A 20129-nucleotide genomic window follows, 5' to 3' on the forward strand; every position below is an offset into this window, starting at 1 on the left:
ATGTTGAACGTCGATATATTCATAGTATTGCAAAACATATTGCGAGACCACATGTGTTCATCTGGAACGTCAGTGATTAACGAGTCGTTTGAATCGGAAGAATTTAAAATTTTGAAATATAGCAGATTTACAAGTGCTAATTCGAGTGTAAAATGTTTAAGATATCCTGTTCGAATATCTTGGAAAAATTGAAGACAATTTTTACAGTATAGATTCAAGAAATTTTTGCGCTGTGCTATGTATAAATAATTTGCAAACATTTATTAATACATGTATACACAGTCTAGCGTCTACGTCAGTATTCTTATTATTTAATATTTTATGTCATCTCAATGATTTATTTTTACAAAAGTGAAAGGTGTTGTTGCGTGCGGTAAAAATAGAGATTTTAAACGATATCAATTTTTAAACTGCATCGCAAAAATGTTGACTCCACGATTTAAAATAACTCAAACCGATGCGGAAGTATCTATAATAATTCATGCGCCATACGCCAATATTAAAGATACAGAAGTGTATGTTGATGGAACAGATTTTAGATTTTATTCCACGCCATATTATTTGAGGTACAGTATTAATTTTAGAAACCAAGAAATTATGTATGTTTTTGAATAACATTCTTTCCTTCCAGGTTAAAACTACCAGGTGAAATAGAAGAAAATGATTCTTCGTTTGGATCATACGATTGTGAAGAAGGAAAGTTTCACTTGAGATTTTCAAAAGTAACAAAGGGAGAATATTTTGAAAATTTAGATATGATAACTACATTGTTAGGACCACCAAAAAAGAAAAGCACAGTTGTTCCTAATATTGAAGTTATTGGTAAATATTGTGTACATATTTTTATTTATTTAATTGTGTCAAAAAAATTAATCTTTTTTGTATTATAGGAAATCCATCAGCAAATTCTGAAGATATTAATAATACATTGGATGAGTCTGATTCTTTAATAGATGAAAATACAAATGGGGATGAGTGGTATATGCATCAAAATAATTCCATAGAAACTATTCCTCTTTTATCTGGTTCTCCTAAGTACGGTTTTGCAAATAAGATATCCAATGCTTTGGTAGCTTTTGAGGTAGACAGCATAAACTATAGATACTGTATATCATTGCTTTGCATAAGAATTAGTTTTAATTTACATATTCTTGTTTCAATTTTAGGAAGCATGGATCAAGGAAATAATAGATCTTCCAATGCCTGACTCAACACCTCAATTTGAACGAAAAAAATTACGAGAGGGTCGTGAGCTTTCAGATTTCACTGAAGAACATTATTTGGCAGATCTTATGCAACCAGAGTGCATAGAACCATATATATCATTTACTGCAGAATGGGATATTCTGGAAAAAAAGAATATTTCATTGAATGAAACTGAGGTAGATCTATTAAAAGAACTTCCAAACAAAGAATACTTGTTAAACAATGAGGAAACGCATAGATTGCTTTTAAGTTTAGTTGATATTTTATTTGGTAGTTGTTATAACCATAGAACAACACTTGGAGAAAATACAGTAGAAAGCAGTTGGACAATTAATAAATTAAGTTCTACATTATCTTGGTTTGAGGTATGTGAAATTTTATAAGAGACAACAATGTTTATTATAATTGAAATATTACAAATATTCGTAATAATTTCAGGAATTTTCCAATGCAGATGAAGTTATAAAAGCATGTTTCAGAAGATCACTATGTTACCCACTTTTTAGAAATTGGAATCTTTCTATGAAAGTTCTTGATGACGTGAAGAAGGTTGTTAAATTGGGTAAGCATGAAACAACATTTTATATAGTTATCCTTTTCATTTTTAACACTTTCTTTTGTTATTAGGTAAAAAGTATATTATAAAGCGCTTCTGTGAAATACATAGTTTATTTAATAACTCATGTGAACCACGGTATATATTAAATCAGCTATATATAAAAGATTATTTGATTTGGTTGCAACAAATTCACGAATCATTGATAGAATCACTAGACTCCTTAATAACTGATGTAAGTATTTGATTGTTAAATGAAATTTTTCAAAATACTAAGATGTACATATCTTTTTTAAGATTAAACCAACTAAAGAAGAAATGGGACTCGATATAGTAGAATTAGAACAAGCAGCTTATTCAGTTCAAGAAGAAGATCTCGTCATAGAAAATTCTGTTCATGAAATTGTGGACCAAATGGACGAATTGGCAATTAATGATAATGAAAAGAATAAGTAAGTATAACAGATAAGATCCATTATAGATCTGTAAAATTTAAGGTTTCATCATAGAATATTATATATCTTTACGTTATATAATTTTATTTTAAAGGCCAAAGACTATATACTACATTAAAGACAAACATTCTTTAAAGTATTTGTAAGTATTCTAATAGAATTGAACATTGATAACTCTATTATTTAACAAAGCTTAATCATTTACCCTTTAATGGATACATTAAAAATTTATAGATGTTATAGACCTTCATCTAAGACATACTAATGTGATATACTAACTGAAATGCACTTCCCTTTGATGAGTCACATACATGTCAATTTATAAATTCATTAGCAATGATTTGTAGTGTTAACAAATCTGCCATTGTATTTGCACACTACGCATGGCAAAAAAGCACCATGAAGAAAATTTAGAAATTATAGTTTCGTATAATTCATACCATCAATAATATGTTCTACAGGTTGTCAAGCAGTTCAAGTTCAAGCGACAGCAGCGATACTGATTCTGAAACTGATTCAGATTCTGACTCCGATTCAGAAAGTAGTACTACAAGTACCACTACAACAAGCAACAGTAGTAATCTAGATTCAGATGATACCAATGAACCAGAATGAATGATAGAAGTATGCAGTTAATGTTCAACCTTTGTATGTAATATTTTGTACTTCTATATCTTCGTCTTAGTGAAGTTCTATGACCAACATCTTTACAAGACCAATATCATCAAAATGCTATTATTTACTTATAACGTGTAAGTAAACATTTATTACTTAAAATTTATCATTACTAATACCTTATGTGTTCACAAGAAAATCTTGACATTTGTATGTACATGACAAACAGAATTGTTGTTTATAAGATTTACAATAATATATTTTGCTTTTAAGATAAATTTTCTATAGATTTATGGAGCGGTGTAATTAGTGACTTTATAAATAAGATTTGTCTTTTATCTACTTTATAATTACAGAATTATTATTATCGTTTGTATAAAAATACACAATGTGTACATTACTTTCCTGGTAAGATACATTTCTTAAATAAATACAAGATATTTGTTAAAGAATATAGTAAATCCACGGTAATAATTTACGGTAATGCTCGACTAGTTTGCGTTGTGCGAACTCAGTCGAATCTTCGTCAAGTTTAGTGTCCGAATCTATTGTATCGTCCATATCACTTGATGTTACTGCGGAACTTTCAATATCAAAAATATTGTCAATATTAGTCTCAGTTTCTGCAACCTAAGAATAAGTTTCATAATTTATTTAATAAGTGCAGTACTAGTATCTAGTAAACGCAATTGAAAAAAAAAGACATTTTAATGACAATTACCACAAGATTATCATAGTCCACGAATTCTACATTTTCATTTTTGTTGTTCAATTCATCCTCTTCAATAGTTCTCCAATAATCATAAATTTCTCCATATACTCCTGGCGTTTCATTGGCTTCATTTATATATTTATTAATTTTTTTGTTTTCTAATGTCTATTTTCATCCCCATTTGTTTATAGTTAATAGTACAAGATTTAGCGGAATCAGTAGTATATATTAGACAAAAATTGATTACATGTGACAAATATATGTTACCTGTTCTTCATAAACTTTGCTCATGCTGTGAAAGTGATCATGATAGTCGGGATTTCTTGCTTTCAAAACTAAGTGCGTATATTGTTTTAACTGTTCACCTTCTTTGTGCAGATGTGGAGCATACATAATAATACGTAAAGGTAGACTTTCTTTATTCTCAATGTCTTCATTTACTATCTTTTGATCTAAGAAATAAGAATTTACTTAAAAAATTGATAATTTAGTGTTGAATTAGAGTGTTTACGAGTTATTTTAGTAATTTTAAAAGGTCTTGATTTAAATATTAAAAATATGTTATTACTATCGACTGAAGAAAGTTCTTCCTTCTCCTTTATATTTTTCAGATTTTTATAACTTGATGTACTATCAATATCTACATTGGGAATTGTGAGAGCTAAATTATTACTATTTACACTTCCTGGATCGTTTGAAGAAGTGCTACCCTGCAGATCTTTATAATTCTGAATTATTTCTACTTCCGAGAATGCAGGCGAAATTTGTGTTTGTTCGTGTTCCACTGAAACTGCGGTCGTCGTTTCAGTTTCATCAATCATAGAAGTAGTATTCACCCCCTCATCCTTTTCTGTATCTTCTGTTGATGCAGTTTTGGTCACTTGATATATTTTATCAATTAGTGAATGTGTGCGAAATGTTTCTGTTTCCACAGGTAATGTATCTGTTACTGTTTTATCAGAAATTGTGATTTCATCGGTAGTTACGTTCATGTCAAGAGAAACAACTGTACTTGCATATTTATTAGCTTCAGTTCCTCTTAATTTCTCTGAAGATGTAGTAACAGTCTGTGACTCTATCATGGGCGTTTGTTCTGTTTGGAAATCGAGATTTTTATCTGAATCCTTGTTATCAGGATTTATCTTTTGAAAAATATGCTCTAAATAATTCATTGAGGTGGATATCGGCAACGGTTGTGTCTGTTCATCATATGTATATCAAACTTTTACACTTTTTATTTATTAAAAACTATATTAAAAAAACATGTGTTAAATGTACTTACATCGCAAGGACCACATGGCATTTCTTTATATGTAGAAAGAATAGCTGCTTTAACATATGGGAAATATAGTATACTCCATGGTATTATGACCTGGTAAGTCAATTTACCGCAACTGTAATAATGTAAAAATTTTTCTTCAGGGGTTCTAAGTAAAGAGAAGAATGAAGAAAGAACTTGATTAAAAATAATTGAAGATGACATACCGATCAATGATTACCACTTCATCTTTCGAACCGCGAAAATGTTGCCATATACCCAATTCAGGAGTATCTTGAAGGAAGATAATGCCTTTATCGTTATTTTTTGAAACTTCATTGAACGGTGTTTCTTCTGAATTCCAAAAGTATTCCGGCTGTAGAATATTTTTAGATATCTCTTTCCATGCTTTTATCTCTATATTGTTCTCTGCGTCATCTTCCGGTAAACTCGATGGCGGTGTCACAACAAAGAACAAGATATCTCGAAAACCGGATTTCGCTAATCGTTTCTTTAATAATTCCAACCTTACAGAGAATTATTTCAAAAGATTTTTCATCGAAAACTTTTACATTACTTTACTATTTTTAAAAAAATGTTACTACAACTATTTCGATATATTAGAATTAAGAAATTTGCAGAGAACGATTAGAAGATATTAAGACGTACTAGTCGTTTGTTCTACGACTCACATGATTGCTTGCCTATAGCTGTAGTACCAGGATGGGTCTAAAAACGCAAATACGTTTACATGTCCTAGATATCCCTTCAAAAAATTCGTGGCCCGACATTGTACGACGTATCCTCGATTATCTTGGGATTCCTTTGATAGGAAGAAGTGTAGAACTTGCGAAGTGATGTCTTCTTCATGAGCGAAGCTCACAGAAATCAGTATAAACATTAACATCACAGTTGAAGTTAACATTATTCCTTCGTTTTTTCCAGACAGAAACATGTTCTACCAGCAAACAAGAAATCTTTTAAAGAATCGCTCGAGGATTAAAAAACTTACGTTTGTTCAAGAATAGGGTTTTGATGATCATTTCACGATGAGTGTAATAGTAAAAAATTAGAAGCTGACCAATGCATTTCGCAATATATAACACGTATATATGACGATTAGAAGCTACTTGCGTTATCTGGAACCGGAGGGCAGATAAACTGGTTAAAAAGCAAGAATGAAATTATAGAGAACCAACTACTTCTAGATCATCGATCCTCGATCATGGTGGTCGATGCGAACGCGTGTAGTCCATCCGATATCCAAGTAGAAAAATCAGTTTACGCTGGATATGACACGATATGCATGCGGGTCACACGGAAACTGTGGCGTTTTTCTGACCTCACATACTGCTTACTGCTGCTGCTGGTTCACCATTCAGCATCCCTCCTACACGTGACATAAACATGACACCCTTCCTCGAATGATATCGGTTCTGGTGGTCTGTGTACGCGTTGTTCACATAACATCGCTTTACGATATCTGAAGACGGTATAATAGTCTATCATCTTATCTTGAGATTTCTTTTTTTTAAGAATAACTCCAACTCACTCATCGAAAAGATTATGCTATTATAAAAGATAATTTATAAATTTCATGATGGGCTTTATTCATTTAAAGGAAATACATCAAGTTTCATTTTTGTATGTTTAATGGATGGGATTGTTAAGTATGCTGTCTTTAGTAGTAATCAGTAAAAGGTTGCCTCTATTTTTATGAGAATACTATAAATAATTGAGGTTTATGTGATGTTTTTCCATTTAATGGTAATCTTTCTATCATTTTACGATTCGTAGCACATATAACACTAGCATTCCAAGCGTTGCAATGTAATTTCTCGATAGTTCAGACATCTGTCAAGATCAGCCGGGAATGAACACGTGTGCACAGTATAAATGGAACAGAGAGTCCCTTGTTCTCAACTTTTCAAAGCTCTGGCAAACACTCTGATGGTGTTTTACATGATTCTCCTTCGAGCAGTAACAGTTTGTTTCAAAGTATCGACAGTCGATCGGTTAATGTTTGACGATGAAGAGTGTATTTTTTAAATTATTCTATAAAACGATCGGTTTCATTTCCATCGTACTTATCTCGTTCGGAATGTTTTTTGCGAACCATTGACATTAACAAATTTATATCCCTTAGAAACCCATTTTACACACGAAGAAACCTCTAAAAATCTTGTAAACTTCTAATGATATGTGTAAACGTCGACGAAAAAGATTCGACTAAATGGATAACATATTCATTCGTCGTGTAAAAAGATTCTTTAACGTTTAATTAACAAAATTCGTGACTGTGAGATATGTTTTAAAAGTATTGCTCAGTCGTGAATGTAAATTGCAAACATGATTAGTCCTCTTATAAGGAAATATATATTAACTGGATTGTTATTACGATTATTTCTTTCAACTGTATGTTTCAACGATGCTGTTCAATTTGATGAGGGGTTGCATTTTGGAGGAAGTGAAGAAGACAAAATAAATCAACTATTTCCTAATTTCGGTGAGAAGAGAAGCACACATCATCATGACTTGAACATCACTTCGAAGAATAGTGAGAAAGTGTTTAAAAATAAAGCTAACACCTTGTCGCGTCTTTTTAAAATCCATATTGATCGTTTAAAGAATCAAATCGATCAGGTAATCATCACATTTAAGTGGTTCAATTTTTACACTTAGATTCTATAAAACATACTTTTTATTATTAGGTGGAATTAGTATTTCTCGTTGATGCGTCGGGATCGGTTGGTTTAAAAAATTTTCAAAGTGAACTGAATTTCGTCAAGAATCTTTTATCCGATTTTGTTGTGGAACCTTCGGCTACGAGAGTCGCGATCGTAACGTTTGGAGGAAGAAGGAACATCAAACGCAACGTTGATCAAATATCCCATAGCAGTGATAATAATCATAAATGTTATTTGTTAAATAAGCAGTTAAACAATATTAGTTATACAGGCGGTGGAACTTACACACGCGGCGCTCTTTTAGAAGCTCTCGTAAGCATTAATTTTTTCATTTTTCTTAGAAGAAATAGTACTTATTTAATTGTAAAACACTGAGTATATGTACACTAGTCACATGTTAATATAATTATTAAAATGTTTAAAAAAAAACGTCCAGAGGATCCTCGAAAAGGGTCGACCAAACGCGAAGAAGGCGGTGTTCCTTATCACTGACGGATTTAGCAACGGTGGAGATCCTCGGCCTGCAGCAAACCTTTTAAAAAGTGCAGGTGCAACAATATTCACTTTTGGAATAAGAACTGGCAATGTACAAGAGCTTTACGATATAGCCAGCTTTCCTGGCTATAGTCACAGTTATTTTCTCAACAGTTTTGCGGAGTTTGAAGCTCTTGCAAGACGAGCGTTACATCGCGGTAAGTTTGATAAGCTGTGATAAAGTATACGAAACAATGTTCACGAGATCTGCGATAAATGTAAAGAGTGATTAGTGGAGTCGTTAATTTTCGTAAAAGCGAGTCAGATGAAACGTCCTTATCTAATGCAAATTTGTCTCATTTCCGTTTTTTACAGATTTGAGAACCGGTAAATATATATCGGTGACGTTTCCAGATAACTGTAATCTTTTATGCAGAAATATCAGTGAAGCTGGAAACGAGCAAAGCTGTTGCGATAATTTCGCAACATGCGCCTGTGGGATTGCAACCGGTCATTACGCTTGCATTTGCCCTACGGGATATTTTGGTTCTGGTTTTAAAGGATCTTGTCAACGTGAGTCTGAATCATTTCCTTACTGATATTGTTATCTTTCAACACAAAAAAATTATAAATTAATGTAATTATATTTTTCTTTAGCCTGCCCAAATGGTACATACGCTTCTGCAGAAATTTCTGGAGATTCCACGTCTACCTGTATATCGTGTCCTGATGTTAATCATGTAACTATCAAAGTGCCTGCGACGTCGGTGGAACATTGCGTTTGCGCTTCCGGATTTACCACCGACGGGAAGAGATGCGAGGGTAATTTATAAATATTCAGTACATCAGTAGTTTGTTATTTATTCATTTGTATGATGCTTGATGCTTTCTACCAAATGAATCCTTTGCCAGCAGCAAGAAGAGGCATATTTCCACGTAAATGTACTATGTCTCTCATAGGATCAGGATACACTGACGTGTAAGAACCATATATTTCTAGTTGGAATTTTGGTTTTGATGCGAGCCAGCCATACTGTAGGAATTTTAATTTATTGTGAATATACTGATAATGATATAATTAACTTCTTTTGGTTTCTCTTTAAAATTAATTCTTTTTTATTTTGATACCTCAGCACTTGTAGTAATTGGTGCTGGCAAACATGTTTTCCCCTCTTCCGGAATAAATTTTTCGGTAGCGATAATCGTGTGTTTTTCCTCACAAAGCTTGTCCATTTCTTTATTTAATTTTCTTCACAATTAATCCACAATGAGTACTCACTTCTTTTTTCATTTTGAATCATACATACTAAATAATTCAACGAAGATATATACATACGCGTGTTCGTCTAGCAACCATTCATATCTTTTGAACCATTTCATTTGCAGTAATCTTTCCTTACGTACTCCTTCGCTGAAATTTCTGGACAGCGCAACAAAATCACGTGGTTTCTGACACCGTGGGTCCATTATTGTATTCAAAAAGTACTTAAACAATTGTTTGAGTATATTTTAAAATTTTTTAATTTATTAGAAAATATTTTCATTCATTTATAATGAAGTAAATTACATGTATAGAACCACAGAAAACTTCTGTCCATTACAAAAATTACAGCTGCTTTCAAGAAGTAAAACGAACGTATACCGAGTGTGAAAATAATTTTGAAGAACTGTGTTTAAATTTCTCATTTTTTTGTTCGCATAGATATTAACAATTTTTATTATTTTTTATAGTTATAACATGTCCTAAATTGAGGATACCAGAAAATGGCTACTTGGTAAAAGCGAGCGCGTGCAGTAACGTTGTTCATGCAGCCTGTGGTGTAAGATGTAGAATCGGCTTCTACCTAACAGGTGACAGTATTCGACTTTGCGGAAAAGATGGGAATTGGTCTGGAAATGAACCGAAGTGTTTATGTAAATCCTTTAAGATAACATTCAAGAATACACTTAATCTACTACTATGTGTATGTTGCTCTTTTTGATTTATTACTTTATTTTTATACAGTAAAGACTTGTCCAGCGCTTGTATCCCCCACGCATGGTCGAATGCGATGTCAAAATGAAGAAGATCAGCATTTAATTACAGATAATTCTACAGCGTATCCTATCGATACCCGCTGTCAGTTTAGATGTGATACTGGTTATCAACTTCGAGGGAGCAAAATTCGCTATTGTCTACCCTTATCACAGTGGGATGGACTTACAGCTACTTGCAAAGGTTAATGATTTTTCCTCTGCAAAAATTGCAATGAAAGAAATATGAAATATGAATATCACCTATCTTTCGTATGCAGCAATACAGTGTGAACCTTTAAAACATATTGCACATGGAAAGATTCTGCCAGAAAGTTGTTCTGGCCCAGCAAAAGTACCATTTGCAACAAACTGCACAATTACATGTGAAGAAGGGTTCGCGCTCGAAGGTCCGCGGATCAGATCATGCGGTGGACGTTCTGGTGTTTGGACGCAACGACGAACAGTCAATCGCTGTATAGGTTGTCTTAGAGTGATTTATGTACTCATTTTAATTGTTATATTTATGTGTAATAGTTTGGTTCCCACTCTTAGATAGAACTCCACCCTCCATAACATGCCCACCTGATATTATTACAACCAGCTTACCAGGGAAGAATTACGCCTACGTTAACTGGACGGTGCCAGAAGTAACCGATAATGCGGATAAATTCCCCTCAGTTTGGAGTAAACCGTATGTTACTTTCCCTTGGAAAGTAAAAATTGGTGCACGTTCAGTAATATACATGGCTCAAGATTCGACTGGAAATAAAGCTAGATGCAAATTTAAAGTTGAAGTTTTTGGTAAATTTACATCTTCTGAATGTGTGTATATATATAGTAAATAGTCACTATGCACATTAGTGTGACTATACGTGGCTATAGCGTGAATATACAGCTATAGCATGACTATACAGCGTTGATACTCTACAAAATTGCAAAAATATGTATTTTAATGATTTCAGACAAGGAACCGCCAATGATTGAAAATTGCTTAGATCCCCCAGTGTATTTCACAGATAATGGGATTGGAATAAGTAACATATCTTGGGACGAACCTGGGTTTTATGACAATTCGAAAGCACCCGTACATGTGGAATCAAACCATGTACCGGGAAATAGCACATTTTTAATAGGATTAACAAAAGTAATATATAATTCGGTTGATAAATATAATAATAAAGCAAATTGCGTACTGAATATCACCGTTAAAGGTACGCGATTAAAGTTATTAACAAATCTTTCTTTTTATGTAATAGAAGTTCTGTAATACTATTTGTTATACAATTGTAGATATCTGTGAAGAAATACCAAAGGTACTAAATGGCTACTCTAATTGTTCCTCAATGCCCGTGAATGGAACAAACCAGTGCAATATAACTTGCGAAGAAGGATTCGGATTCGCGACTGAAGTTCCAAATCTTCAAGTCGTGGAAGATGTATTATCGCTGAAATGCAATAAGAGTAGTATAGATTGGAATGAAAATAACTATATTCCTGATTGTTCTGGTACTTTTTTTGCATGAATAATAACGCGAATCTCGAAAAGAGAAGAAAAAATATTAACATTTTGAATTTCATGTATTTCTGTTTAGAATCTAGTGTACCCAAAACTGTGTCTCAAGAAGGAAGTATCGTGCTAGAAGGAAATACGTCTGTATGCGATAATCAGACAACTCTCCGTGAAGTAAATATTAATTTTTCGTTTCTGTAGTCATCTGCTATTACTTTCAAATAAGTTCGATTAAAATACATTTTACCATTGTTATAATTAGTTGAGCGAATATATTACTGCCGATTTACGATCAACTTTACTTGATATTTGTGGAAATGATATAGAATGCAATCTTATTACCTTCGACCCTGAATGCGAAGAGAATGTTCCATCATCAGAATCCTTGTATTCAAACATAATAAGGAAACGAAGGGAATATAATCATATCAATGTTTCAAGACTAATGAATGACGAAATGGCATTGTATTATATAAATAAAAATACAAAACGAAGTGCTAAGATGAATGACAGCATAAACAAAGACAAAATTGGAACGAAATGGAAAAAAAAGAAAATAGAAATAAAGTTCAAGGTTTTAGGCAAGTTTCCGCGATTAATAAAGAAATATAAAAAAATTGTTAATCGTATATTACCTTCATAATTTAATGTACATAGGTAAGATAATTGAAGAAAACTATGAAAATCCACGAGAAGGAGTACAAAAGCTAAGGCAGAAGATCGAGTCGATGTCCCAATCTGGAAAACTAGATCTGCTAAATAATAAAACGAACCAAGAAATAGGAAAGCTTGCATTAAATTTGCATCTAGTTTTCAAGAATTTTCAAGAACTGTGCGAGCCAGGAAGCGTTCTAAAAAAGCACACATGTGGTACGCGCAATTAATTACATTTTTCAGACGTTTCGATTACGTAAGATTTTTATAGTATTTTTTAATTTCAGTAAAATGTCCTTTGGGTACTTTTTTCAATTCATCAACTAAACGATGTCAGTCGTGTCCTTTCGGGGAATACGAAGACACAAATGGATCCTTGAAATGTAAACGCTGTCCTGAATACGCTTTCACGAAGAAGATGCACGCGAAATCTCTGCGAGATTGCATACGTAAGAGTCATGTTTAATACTTACTTTACTTATTTATTGTTTTTGCATAGAATTTGTATAAATATTGTTTCTGGTACTTAAGGTCTGTGTAAACCAGGATATTATTCTGGAAGGAAACGTCACAATAAAGTGGGTTTGGCTCTTGAACCTTGCTTAACTTGTGAAATTGGATTTTATCAATCAGAATACGGACAAAACCACTGTCTACCTTGTCCATTAAATAGTACTACGAAAAATCGGGCATCGAAAAACATAAATGAGTGTGTCCAACTACATACAATTGAAATTGATATTTGCCAAACAAATTCGTGTTTCAATGGTGGACAATGCATACAAGAAGGGGATAGTTTCAGTTGTGAATGTCCTAATTACTACGTCGGTGAGTAAATATTGTACCTCCCAAATATTTCAATTGTATGTTAAAAACTAGGAATGAAACAAATATTTTTACAGGTTCAAAATGCGAAACGTTCCTCAATCCTTGTAATTCTTTGCCCTGTTTAAACGAAGGAGTGTGCAAACTGCAAATTTCTGCAAATGGTACTATACATTATAGCTGTAGTTGCAGAAGTGGATACTCAGGAAGTAACTGCGAGGTAAAGTAGTAGTTTATTTAAAATATATTTCATACAGATAAAAATGACATATACAGTAAATGCTAACGTTTAGTTACACGTCGACGAATGTGCTGTTAATCCTTGCCAAAACAATGGTACATGCGTGAGTAATGAGAACGATTATGCCTGTGAATGTAAGGACAACTTTGAAGGTGTGTTTGCAAGTTATTTAAAAAATATAATTAATAGTTAAACCTATAAGAGAACGTAGAGTGTCATTGAAAAACGTTTTTTAGGAGAATTTTGCGAAATCACCGTGGATCACTGTGATCCTTTACCTTGTCTAGAAGGATCTACTTGCCGTACCGTCAACTATACCTGGGAATGCCTCTGCAGACCTGGTTTTCTTGGTCGTCATTGCAATTTATTACCTTGTGATTGGCTTCCATGTCATGGAAATTCATTGTGTGTAAATATTGAAGAAGAAAACGCAACGCGAACGAGTTACAGGTAAAAGATAATGATCAATTTTTAGTAAATATTGTGTTAAAATTTTGTTGATTATTAGATGTGAATGTCCTGATGGCTATACTGGAGAAAATTGTACGATAAAGGTGGACTATTGTAGAAGTCTTCCGTGTCGAAATAATGGAAAATGTCTTAGTAGTGTTTCTAATTACACATGCACCTGTCCTACTTCATTTACTGGACGCAATTGCGAAACTGGAAAGTATAGTGTAGAAGAAATATTTTTATTTATTCTTTACATAAGTAAAAATGTCTTTTAATTTGTTAAACTGTTTGTTCAAAAATTTATTATTTACTTATAGAATTATCATCTGATTATATAATACATTTCACTAAATCAGGAACAACGGACTATATCAGTATGAAAGGTCCTGCGATTAATCTCTCAAAGGTAATATATGAATAATAATAACAGTAATAAATTAATTAATAAAATAGAGATTATTTACTATTTTTATCGCATTTAATTATTTTTTAGTTAACAGTATGCTTGTGGTTGCAATCAAAGGATACGTTTAATTATGGTACCGTATTGTCATATGCGACAAAATATTATGATAATGCATTCACTTTAACTGATTATAACGGGTAAAATCCTTTCAGTGAACGCAATTCAAATATTTCTAACTTAGAAAAATACTAATATCTTAACTTTACAGATTAGTAATATATATAAATGGACAGAAAGGAGTAACGGACATTAAAGTTAACGATGGTTATTGGCATTTCGTTTGCATCACGTGGGAAAATGGAAATGGTTCTTGGAACGTATACATTGATGGTCTTTTAAAGGATAGTGGAACTCGTTTAGCAAAAGGAACTATCGTTCAAGGTACCTCACATTTTGTAAATGCAAATCTCGAATTACTTAGTTCGTAATACATGTAATAAATATAGAATAATACTTTTCACAATAAGGTAACGGAACTGTTGTGATCGGGCAAGAACAAGATCGCGTTGGAGGTGGATTTTCCGAATCAGAATCTTTCCTGGGAAAGTTAACTCTTATAGACATTTGGGATAGTATTTTAACAGAGGCTAATATCGAGCAGTTATTCAACAGCTGCGAAAAATACCATGGCAATATAATTACTTGGTCACAGGTGCAAGAACATGTACACGGTGACGTGGCGGTAAATATCAAATATTTAAAGTATCATGGGAAGTTTTCATATAACTCTGCAAAGACTTTTATATTTCTAGATATTAAATAGCCCATTTTGTCGCGGCTGTCCTTTACCAGTTGTACCATTTAAAGGTAACATAAATGTTAGCGAAGACCAAACAGAAATTACTTATTACTGTGATCCTGGTTACATGGTGCGATTCGAAGGTAGAGAGTATCCGTCTCTAAATATCAGGTGCCTTAAGCAAGGACAATGGGAAGGATACTATACACCCGTCTGCACCAGTAAGATGAAAAATATTTCACCAATGTCTCATAAAAAAATCAACAATGAAATGATTTTCATTTCAGGAAGAAAATGTGGTTTCCCAGGCTATTTTCCGCGAGGTCACATACAAGGTAGATCGTATTTGTTTGGAGATGAAATACAATATTCCTGCCTCAGTGGTTACGAACTTAGAGGAAATCCGCGTAGAGTTTGCAACGCTGACGGAAAATGGAGTGGATTACCTCCGGTGTGCATAGGTAAAACTTATGGACAATATGAAACAAAAGTTTGAAGTTCTGATTTTAAACTTTTTGTAGGCAGAACGTGTAAAAATTTACTGGCCCCTGAAAACGGAGATATCGAATACGTGGTAGAAGAATATGAAAGGGACGATCTATCGATCCTACAGGTGTGACATATTTATATTTAGTACTTGAAGAAAAGTCAATATTTTTTACTGGATTCTGTTGTAGGTAGGACAGCAGCTTGAATTCAAATGTGATTTCGGATTTCGTCTTGTTGGAGAGAAATTTTTAACATGTCTGGAGTCAGGAGTATGGGACCACGACAGACCAACGTGCGAGGCTTATGGGTGTCCGCGTCCGAAAGAGTATGCTATATAAATAAATCGATGAAACATGATTAGTAATCATTGATTACAGTTGGATAGTATATAAAAACTATTTTAATGTGTTCGCAGAATCGAACATGGATACATAACTTTTTCGAATTCAAATAATTTACATGGAACTCCTGCTACGAATGCGACGAATATGGCATTTGAAAGGAGTTATTACTTTGATGATGTCATTGGATATTCTTGCCATCCAGGATACAAATTTCAGGGTAATCATAATTTTTTAGCCGAATTTAAACTTCGGTGTAGCGAAAATGGTACTTGGGTTGGATTTGTTCCTGATTGTGTGCCTCTGAAATGTCCTTGGCCTAGTCCTGTAATTAATGGCAAAATATATTTGAAGACACAAAATAATGTTAGTGTTGAGCTCTTAAGCAACCCTAAAGTGTCAAATGTTACAAGTACAAAAATTAAACAGGAAAACAAAAATGAAGAAATTAAAGAACTGACAGACCAATTTACTCTTGGATCACAGCTTATAATAAAATGTGATACAGGACACAAGTTAATTGGGGTTAGCGTTAGAACTTGTTCAGACAGGGAAGAATGGTCATCAACGTTACCATCTTGTGAACCTCTTGAATGTTCCATCTTAGATCAACCACTTTTTAAACTTATAAACCAAGAAGCAAAGTCAAATAATTATACAAATGTTTGGAGAATCAATGAGAATAAGGGAATTAGTGAAGAAAACTCTTACAATAGTTCCTATAGAAATTTAATATATTTTCTGGAGGGTTACACTTACATGAAGAGAATAATTGTTACTTGTAAAAATAATGTAGAGATTAAATTTACTGACGGGAATACTAATAAACATGTCTCCAATTTAACGTGGTTTTGTAATGAAAATGGTAAATGGGAAATCAGCCATTTAAAGTTAAATGATACCACCATAATTGAAAATATACTCATTGATGGAATGGATAGTATTTGTGCTGAATCAGTGTGTCCTTTAACAGCAGTAGGTATTATGTATAATTAATTCATATATAATGTTGAATTAATAAATAAAGTAATTACAATTTAAATTATCAATAGATTCCAGAACATGGATACATCAATGGTAATGCTAATAATTATTCAAGGACTATTAATAGTACTATTATTTTCAAATGCCATCATGGTTATATTCTTCAGGGAAGTGAAAGATCAGTCTGTCTTCCAAATAATACATGGTCTCCTATTCCCTTTTGTACACGTAAGGATATATTTTGTCACATTTTTCATATGTTATTAAAAACTGATGATATGCTATATATTTTAGCTGTGATATGTGGGAAACCGCCGATTCTTACAAATGCAATATTCAAAGAAGATAATAATGGAAGAACAAATTTTACTTTCGGTAATACAATCACCTATCAATGTGTACCTGGATATTTAATGTTTGGACAGCCAAATACAAGGTGCCTTGCGAATGGCAAATGGTCTAGAGTATATAGCAAATGTACGAGTAAGTATAGTATCATGTAATGTACTTTCTATTATTATATTTTCTTTCCATTAATCAATATTTATAGAACTCTCGTGTAATAAACCAAAACTTCCACCTGGAGCCACAGTTCATGGTCGTTCGTACTTGTATCAAGATCAATTGACTTATGTGTGTCCTGGTGGTAAAAAGCAAGGTTTAATTACATGTAAAGTAGATGGACATTGGAGCGATCCCCCAGTCTGTGACGATAAGTAAATGATATCTTAATATAAATACAATTCTAAATACTACTTCAGAATAAAATATTACAGTAAATTTATCAGTTTTTTATTAAATGCCAAAATTATTAAATTTTTTTCGTCTTATAATACTTTTCCATTTTACATCTCATAAGTGTGTATTCACAAAATAATATCACTGTACAAAAGATTACCTTATCAATAATGATAATCCATAATAATGATCTTAAAATATCTTCACTTTTATATATGTATATAATTCCAGAACAGAGTAAAAATGGCCCTTGCAAACACTTATTAATGAATATATATATACATATATTATAATACTGAGCATTTGATACGTTTCTAAGTTTACAATCTAAATTTATCAATGAAAACAAAGAATTGCTTATTGATGTAAAAAGGCAATGTATTATTATATGTAATAGGTAAAAAGTGTCTCAGTACTATGTTTTAGAAATTAGTATGTTGTGAGTGTCGAATATAAAATTAAAAAAGAATAAATATATGTAACAACATATTATTAATAATTCACCACATATACACATCTGTTGGTATAGTACACTGCATTTTGGTATAAATAAGATTCAAACGTGTACAAACACACTGTATCAGGATATCTTTAGGAAGAGCAATGAAAAATAAAATCATAAAAATAATTTGCAATATGAAAACTTTGAGTCGCTGAAATTTGTCTAACATTGGTATGATAAAAATGGAGCACCTTTTATGATATTCAACATGTATTAGCATGGCTACACTAAAAAGAATCACTCCTTATAACAGATTTTCATTGCTTAGTATGCCTATTTTTTTTAAACCATATCTAAATTATTACTTAATTAACATAATTTAATCAAGGATTACATTACTTAATAAAATTGAAATGCATACGCTGTCTCTCAAAAATTTCATTAAACAAAATTTTTTACAAAATGATATTTATACATATGTTTAAGCACAAACATATGTATATTAAATACTGTTAATCATTCTGTAAAAAAGGATATTAGAAAGCTTAGCCATACTAACATAATAATTTATCTACATTAATGAACACTTCAAAGTTCTGATTTTGAGCTATGAGAATATTTAGGTTTCAGTTCTTCAATTCGTTTGATGAAGTCTGTTTTCTCTATACAACCGTCACATGTTTCATCCCAATCACCTAAGATTTTTTTCAAATCGCGCACCTTCAGCTTCTTTAAGTCAACAGTGTTAATATCAATTTGTTTTTCTGAAATTAAATAATATTATTATTATTTACAGAAAAAAGATTGAACATAAACATTTATAAGCATAAGCACAATTATAAAGATATACATACCAAATCTCAAGTCACATATTTGTGCATCTTTCTTTTTTAGTTTTTCGCATACTTTGTTTGCAGGCATAGACCAAGATATAGGTTTACTCAATTCACCTAAGATACCTGTTGCAGATTCCTCTAAACCACCTAAATAATAGCACTGTAACACAGAGCATTTAGTCATTTATAAATATAAATTTATTATATTTGTTGCTATTAAATGTTGCCATATTCAACATTAACACTTACAAATCTGTTTTCCTTAGACTTGGTACCTTTACAGAATGCCTTGAATGCTGCTTCTATCTTCTTAGTATCTTTTTTGACTTCATCAGTTAAAGTATTAACAAATTTTTCTACAGTGGATACACATACTGCAAAACAGATAAATTTAATGACAATCTTAAATGTATGCAGAATATGAAATGGAAGAACATAAAACATAATAATAACATTTTACCTTCGCATTCATCATTTTTTAATGCAATTGTAGTATGTGTTAATCCAATAATCACAAAAAGAGTCAATACCAACGAACTATTCATCTTGTGTGTATATTCTAAACAAAAACGATAACTTATTTATTATAAAATTTATACAACATACATTTATAAAGTTAAATATAATTCTACATAAAAAATATTAGACAAAATAAAATATTTCTTTAACAAATTGGAAATTTAAATAGGACAACTCATTAAAATTCAAGCTTTATTTAACAATATTAAAAGAAATTCTTTTTTCTAAATTATGTAATTATCCACAATTATTTTATACAATATCGTATTTACACAAACTAATATTTTTTTTCAATCAAGAAAACTTACTATGAAAGAACTCTCGATACAAATGCAAATTAAAAAAGTGGTATATATTAATAACGTAATGCTTGCTTTTACTGTGTTTACGAGGTTAATAAGAACAACGATAATATTTAAACTTACGTGATGCTGCGTTAGTAAAGTAATTAATATATCACTTAGAAAATAGATCTACTAAATTGTGATGCAAGTGTTCGAGATTTTTTAATTCAACCACTTATTGTTTTAACGAATTCTTAACACAACGGCATCAGTTTACTCCACGCTCGGCTTTATACACGTTGGATTCTGTCAAAAGCCCGGAATCCCAGCTGGCGCATTCTGATTGGTCCACAGATCTTATGACTCATGTTCTACATAGCCTTTCGTCATTGGTTGATACGGGCTACCGAAAATACAACAAAACAACTGTCACTTGACTGAGAAAATTATACAGGGTGATCAATTTATCTGGAAACCCTCGAAAGTGCTGCCTCTATCGGTCAGAGGTAAAAGTGAAGGCTTCTGCAAAACTCTGATCTCCGCTCTAGACATTTCTTACACGCTGGTAATGGATCTGTCAATTTTGTAACCTAAATTAGCATCGATTCCTTCCTAATAATTTTTCGTAT

General features: G+C 32.1%; 5 protein-coding genes across 11 annotated transcripts; 2 read left to right on the plus strand and 3 right to left on the minus strand.

The window, feature by feature from the left end:
* The first annotated feature begins 101 nt into the window (after positions 1–101).
* On the plus strand, positions 102–4294 carry LOC143177403 (protein SHQ1 homolog). Of its 2 annotated transcripts, XM_076375279.1 has the most exons (10): positions 102–566; positions 632–822; positions 891–1081; positions 1167–1571; positions 1645–1768; positions 1834–1997; positions 2060–2214; positions 2312–2359; positions 2679–2969; positions 4156–4294. In XM_076375279.1, the coding sequence occupies exons 1-9, from the start codon at positions 424–426 to the stop codon at positions 2830–2832; spliced, it is 1575 nt and encodes a 524-aa protein (XP_076231394.1). In that variant the 5' UTR covers positions 102–423; the 3' UTR covers positions 2833–2969; positions 4156–4294. The 2 variants fall into 2 exon arrangements, with proteins under 2 accessions (XP_076231394.1, XP_076231396.1); XM_076375281.1 differs by lacking the exons at positions 2312–2359; positions 4156–4294 and having other exon boundaries at positions 2679–2900.
* LOC143177330 (uncharacterized) lies at positions 3277–5819 on the minus strand. Its single transcript, XM_076375203.1, has 7 exons — positions 5495–5819; positions 5030–5329; positions 4827–4938; positions 4218–4743; positions 3812–3996; positions 3554–3709; positions 3277–3462 (listed from the first exon to the last, which is right to left on the minus strand). Exons 1-7 carry the CDS (start codon positions 5755–5757, stop codon positions 3277–3279), a joined length of 1728 nt encoding a protein of 575 aa, XP_076231318.1. The 5' UTR covers positions 5758–5819.
* Positions 5820–6570: 751 nt separating this feature from the next.
* LOC143177687 (sushi, von Willebrand factor type A, EGF and pentraxin domain-containing protein 1) lies at positions 6571–17506 on the plus strand. Of its 6 annotated transcripts, none has more exons than XR_013001626.1 (32): positions 6571–7445; positions 7514–7801; positions 7926–8181; positions 8339–8536; positions 8621–8785; positions 9695–9877; positions 9969–10181; positions 10258–10458; positions 10532–10780; positions 10942–11190; positions 11270–11485; positions 11572–11663; positions 11752–12070; positions 12147–12359; positions 12431–12592; positions 12675–12971; positions 13046–13188; positions 13262–13361; positions 13446–13659; positions 13718–13874; positions 13979–14068; positions 14156–14265; positions 14337–14509; positions 14596–14810; positions 14881–15088; positions 15155–15328; positions 15389–15480; positions 15545–15681; positions 15772–16672; positions 16750–16774; positions 16849–16909; positions 16976–17042. XR_013001626.1 is itself a non-coding variant. In XM_076375783.1 (32 exons), the coding sequence occupies exons 1-32, from the start codon at positions 7152–7154 to the stop codon at positions 17399–17401; spliced, it is 6828 nt and encodes a 2275-aa protein (XP_076231898.1). In that variant the 5' UTR covers positions 6571–7151; the 3' UTR covers positions 17402–17506. The 6 variants fall into 6 exon arrangements, 5 of the variants coding, with proteins under 5 accessions (XP_076231898.1, XP_076231899.1, XP_076231897.1 ...); XM_076375783.1 differs by adding an exon at positions 17232–17506 and having other exon boundaries at positions 16750–16909; positions 16976–17164; XM_076375784.1 differs by adding an exon at positions 17232–17506 and having other exon boundaries at positions 14881–14935; positions 15011–15088; positions 16750–17164.
* Positions 8853–9430, minus strand: LOC143177691 (uncharacterized). Its single transcript, XM_076375794.1, has 3 exons — positions 9300–9430; positions 9092–9212; positions 8853–8996 (listed from the first exon to the last, which is right to left on the minus strand). The coding sequence occupies exons 1-3, from the start codon at positions 9428–9430 to the stop codon at positions 8853–8855; spliced, it is 396 nt and encodes a 131-aa protein (XP_076231909.1).
* Positions 17478–19806, minus strand: Manf (mesencephalic astrocyte-derived neurotrophic factor). Its single transcript, XM_076375792.1, has 5 exons — positions 19642–19806; positions 19158–19256; positions 18947–19071; positions 18716–18857; positions 17478–18625 (listed from the first exon to the last, which is right to left on the minus strand). Exons 2-5 carry the CDS (start codon positions 19240–19242, stop codon positions 18450–18452), a joined length of 528 nt encoding a protein of 175 aa, XP_076231907.1. The 5' UTR covers positions 19243–19256; positions 19642–19806; the 3' UTR covers positions 17478–18449.
* Between the last annotated feature and the right edge of the window lie 323 nt (positions 19807–20129).

This window comes from Calliopsis andreniformis, chromosome 3 (assembly GCF_051401765.1).
Source record: "Calliopsis andreniformis isolate RMS-2024a chromosome 3, iyCalAndr_principal, whole genome shotgun sequence".
NCBI classification, from domain to species: Eukaryota; Metazoa; Arthropoda; class Insecta; order Hymenoptera; family Andrenidae; genus Calliopsis; species Calliopsis andreniformis.

Coding starts and splice junctions, on each gene's coding strand:
- Manf (XM_076375792.1), bottom strand. CDS start 19,242: ATGAATAGTTCGTTGGTATTGACTCTTTTTGTGATTATTGGATTAACA. Junction 19,072..19,157: donor AAAAAATGATGAATGCGAAG/GTAAAATGTTAT, acceptor TCTGTTTTGCAG/TATGTGTATCCACTGTAGAA. Junction 18,858..18,946: donor AGTCTAAGGAAAACAGATTT/GTAAGTGTTAAT, acceptor TCTGTGTTACAG/TGCTATTATTTAGGTGGTTT.
- LOC143177691 (XM_076375794.1), bottom strand. CDS start 9,430: ATGGACCCACGGTGTCAGAAACCACGTGATTTTGTTGCGCTGTCCAGA. Junction 9,213..9,299: donor TGGTTGCTAGACGAACACGC/GTATGTATATAT, acceptor TTAATTGTGAAG/AAAATTAAATAAAGAAATGG. Junction 8,997..9,091: donor CAATTACTACAAGTGCTGAG/GTATCAAAATAA, acceptor AAATTCCTACAG/TATGGCTGGCTCGCATCAAA.
- LOC143177687 (XM_076375782.1), top strand. CDS start 7,152: ATGATTAGTCCTCTTATAAGGAAATATATATTAACTGGATTGTTATTA. Junction 10,781..10,941: donor ATTTAAAGTTGAAGTTTTTG/GTAAATTTACAT, acceptor TAATGATTTCAG/ACAAGGAACCGCCAATGATT. Junction 17,165..17,231: donor AGTATATAGCAAATGTACGA/GTAAGTATAGTA, acceptor CAATATTTATAG/AACTCTCGTGTAATAAACCA.
- LOC143177403 (XM_076375279.1), top strand. CDS start 424: ATGTTGACTCCACGATTTAAAATAACTCAAACCGATGCGGAAGTATCT. Junction 567..631: donor TCCACGCCATATTATTTGAG/GTACAGTATTAA, acceptor CTTTCCTTCCAG/GTTAAAACTACCAGGTGAAA. Junction 1,572..1,644: donor CTACATTATCTTGGTTTGAG/GTATGTGAAATT, acceptor TAATAATTTCAG/GAATTTTCCAATGCAGATGA.
- LOC143177330 (XM_076375203.1), bottom strand. CDS start 5,757: ATGTTTCTGTCTGGAAAAAACGAAGGAATAATGTTAACTTCAACTGTG. Junction 3,997..4,217: donor CGATCCAGGAAGTGTAAATA/GTAATAATTTAG, acceptor CTTATTTCTTAG/ATCAAAAGATAGTAAATGAA. Junction 3,710..3,811: donor GCAAAGTTTATGAAGAACAG/GTAACATATATT, acceptor GGATGAAAATAG/ACATTAGAAAACAAAAAAAT.